The 3,656-nt window shown below is 44.9% G+C and overlaps 1 protein-coding gene across 1 annotated transcript in view; it reads left to right on the forward strand.

The window, feature by feature from the left end:
* The window catches only part of LOC107097300 (filamin-B-like), a 75,771-nt gene that overhangs the window by 21,543 nt on the left and 50,572 nt on the right, over positions 1-3,656 (forward strand). The window contains exons 5-10 of the mRNA XM_015394398.1: positions 486-633; positions 2,254-2,372; positions 2,466-2,540; positions 2,623-2,785; positions 2,872-3,072; positions 3,151-3,288. Coding sequence (XP_015249884.1) covers positions 486-633; positions 2,254-2,372; positions 2,466-2,540; positions 2,623-2,785; positions 2,872-3,072; positions 3,151-3,288 — 844 coding nt within the window. The remainder of the gene's footprint in view (positions 1-485; positions 634-2,253; positions 2,373-2,465; positions 2,541-2,622; positions 2,786-2,871; positions 3,073-3,150; positions 3,289-3,656) is intronic.

Genomic DNA, 3,656 nt, shown 5'->3' on the forward strand with positions numbered 1-3,656 from the left:
GGCTGCTTAGAAATTAAGTGTTAACGAGCAGTTGGACAGGTGTACCTAATAAAGTGGCCGGTGAGTGTATATACGCCTGAATACCATTTTGAGTTGCTGCAATGAAATTAGGACTAGTCTGCCGCATCATTTTTTCACTGTAATTTTTGGGGTGTCTTTGAATTCGGCCCTCTGTAGGTTGATCATTTTCATTTCCATCAAATGATGTGGCATCCTTTTGTTCCTAACACATCATCCAGTCCATATCAGTTTTTATGCACCCCCGGGCGTATTGCCGCCCCCCTCAGGACAGTAGCTTGTGACATTTCATGGGCGTTATGCGTAAGATAGGTTGTCGTTGGACATAAGTCAGCGCATGCCAGCGTTTTAGGAGATTCTGGGACGTCCGGCATACGTTGGCTGAATCGCCATTGTGTGACGGGCTTTAGGCCTTTGCATTCTGAATCGGTCTAATGGAAGTATTCTCATGTGTTTGACATTTGCAGGTGATTGCTCCAGAGGAGATCATCGACCCCAGTGTTGATGAGCAGTCTGTGATGACCTACCTGTCTCAGTTCCCCAAAGCCAAATTAAAGCCTGGAGCTCCACTCAAACCCAAGCTTAACCCTAAGAAGGCCCGTGCATACGGACCAGGTAAACCGACGCTAAGCCACGGATTCTGCTTTGATGTTCAATGAATTTTGACAAAATAATGTCATGTGATCCCAACCTTGATGACTCCAAACTGTAGCCTGACCAAAACACCCACACAAAGGTTTTAGAGATGATGGGAACGCTTGGACTGCTGCTCTCACAATGAGAGGAAGTGCTTTGCAGCTGAGGTGAACAATGGCCCAAATTCTTAGCCCCCCCCCCCACCATCCCCCACCATGTGTCGACTCCCATCAACTTCCATTGATTTTTATTTTTAACCCTTTCTCTGCCCTAACCATGATGATAACCCTAACCAGCGCAGACCTCACCCTGACGCCAAATTAAACTCAATTCAAACCATAGCCCTAAACCTTACTGTTGGCTAAATAGCTTGTGAGGAACTGGAAAATGTCCTTACTTTACAACAACCGGACATCACTGTGACATCACTGTGACTTCAATCTGATGAAGAAACAGGAACACACTCTCAAACACAAGCTTTACTGATGCCATTTCCCAACTTAGTGACCCAGAAGAGGAAATACTCTGCCTAGCTGCAGAGTCGAACAACATTCTACCCTGCCTTTCTCTCCAGACTCATTGATCTGGTACAGTTTTTTTGTCTGGTTAACACAAATTAAAGAGGAAGTTGTGGATGATAACCTCGATTTGTTTTCTTCAAAATGGTCAATCTATTACTTTCCCACCCTGCCAACTCTATAAGCTAAGGTGTTGATGGCAGCAGCATAGCTGTTATTTCTCTCCAGGATGGAGTCACAGTCAAACAGACCAGATGAAGCTACTATGATGAGAAAAAACAGAGAAGGCGTTACGTTTGAGATTGAACCAACAAATACTGCAGTATGGGAGGAGAAAGATGGATTGATGAATGGGGCCTCCATGTCCTCCAGCAGTCTAAGCCTATAGCAGCATAATTATAGAGATATCTCAGGATGACCTGAGCCACTCTAACTGTAAACTTTATTAAAAAGGAAAGTTTTGAGCCTTGAATTAATAGTAGAGGATGTTTTTCCTCATGGATTACAATTGGTAGTTGGATCCACACTTTATAGAAAATTTATGGCAGAGCAGGAAGTTCAGCATCAGCAAAAAAGAAGATAAAACTCATTTAGCTCAACTCTATCATGTATTTTCCTGTTAAATTCATTTTTATAGCTTATTTAATTAAAAAATATGGAAAAATATAATTCTGAAAAAAATGTTTCTTAGACCAACAAATAAATAAGAGCAAATTGTCATTAGGAAAATGATAAAAAGTAGGAAGCTTGCTCATTATTGGCTCTAATTGTGATTTTCCATATTTCAGCTCTGTAGAAGCTGACAGTCTAGATAAAGACATAACCTCCAAAATCCGGCAGCCTATTTAATTTCAAACCAATTCAGGCAGATTGTTTAGAGACCAGCTTCGCTGTGGTACGGCCTAGCATTTGCTGTAGCGGACCTCTGTGGTACGGCCTCAGCCTTGGCTGGAGCGTACCTCTATGGTACGTCTTGCCTTGGTTGGAATGCATCTCTGTGGTATAGCCTTGACACGTTTGGGACTCCCACTGGATCCTCAGACCTTCACACAACCATCTGAGGTAGTGTTTTGTTGTGCAGGTATCGAGCCCACAGGGAACAGAGTTCTGCGTCCTGCTGTGTTCACGGTGGACACCTTCAGTGCGGGTCAGGGCCAGGTCATGGTCTACCTGGACCATCCAGACGGCACTCGAGAGGAGGTAGGGTTCTCCCTCTTCAGTGATGGGCCTTGTGGGGGTTCTAGGTCCAGTAAACATCGACTCAGTCTGATCTGTTCCCATATTTGATTGTAGCTGAAGGTGGAGCCCAACGATGGCAAGAAGACATACAGCGTCACCTACATTCCTCAGGTCATGGGAGCTCATAAGGTGAACAGTGTTAACTGGGAGCTATACTTTTGACCATTAGATCAAATGCAAATAAAGAATAATAACGATGTATGTTCTACAGGTCACAGTGCTGTTTGCGGGGCAGCAGATACCTAAAAGTCCATTTGAGGTGAACGTGGACAAGGCGCTGGGAGACGCCTCCAAAGTGACGGTCAAAGGTCCGGGAATCGAACCTGTGGGTAACATCGCCAACAAACCCACCTACTTTGACATCTACACAGCAGGTGAGGAGCTGTGACCCACTGCCCCATCTTCCACCAGTCCACGACCAGCTGGCTAAGGCTTCTTCTTCATGGTTTGTTCTCCACAGGAGCAGGAAAGGGAGATGTGACAGCCATGATCCGAGACCCACAGGGTCGCCAGAACAGCGTGGAGGTCATGATGGAGGACAAGGGTGATGGCACTTTCCGCTGCACCTACAACCCCCTTCAGGCTGGACCACACACCATCACCGTGACCTTTGGAGGAGTAGGTGTCCCCAAGAGCCCTTTTGGTGTGGACATCGGCCCTGGTGAGAGCTCTTCCTTCTTTACCGCTGCTTGTTGAAAGGTTTTTATAAAAACTGATGCCATTGAACATGGTCTATCAGCCTGCATGCCAGGAGCCTGCAGGGCGACGGGTCGGGGTCTGCAGCCTACGGGCATGAGAGTGAAGCAGGTTGGGGACTTGAAGGTGGATACGAGGAACGCTGGCAGTGGAGAACTAAAGGTCCTCATCAAAGATCCCAGTAAGCAGAGTTTAATTTCCCTCCATTAAACTTTAATAAATTAGATCTGAAAATCATCTAAAGACTTCCTTCCTGATGAGTTTTAATCACTTCAGCTGATCTGGAAACTATTTGAGATGGTGAACAGTAAAAGATTGAAGTTTCTGTTATATTACAGAGAAGTTTCTAAGCAGCCTTATTATTCTTCAATTTATCGACCAAAGTACATGAATGGATTAACCTTAGATTCATATCACAGGATTAGCTTTAACTTTGAATAACTTCTGATTTTCTCCTGGGCAGACGAAGCCAAATGCTGCCCCAGAAGAAGAGGTCCTTAAAGGAATAGTACACCCAAAACATGATTAGCCTTCATTTTCTACTCACCC

This window comes from Cyprinodon variegatus, unplaced genomic scaffold (assembly GCF_000732505.1).
Source record: "Cyprinodon variegatus isolate N-32 unplaced genomic scaffold, C_variegatus-1.0 Scaffold683, whole genome shotgun sequence".
Lineage (NCBI taxonomy): Eukaryota > Metazoa > Chordata > Actinopteri > Cyprinodontiformes > Cyprinodontidae > Cyprinodon > Cyprinodon variegatus.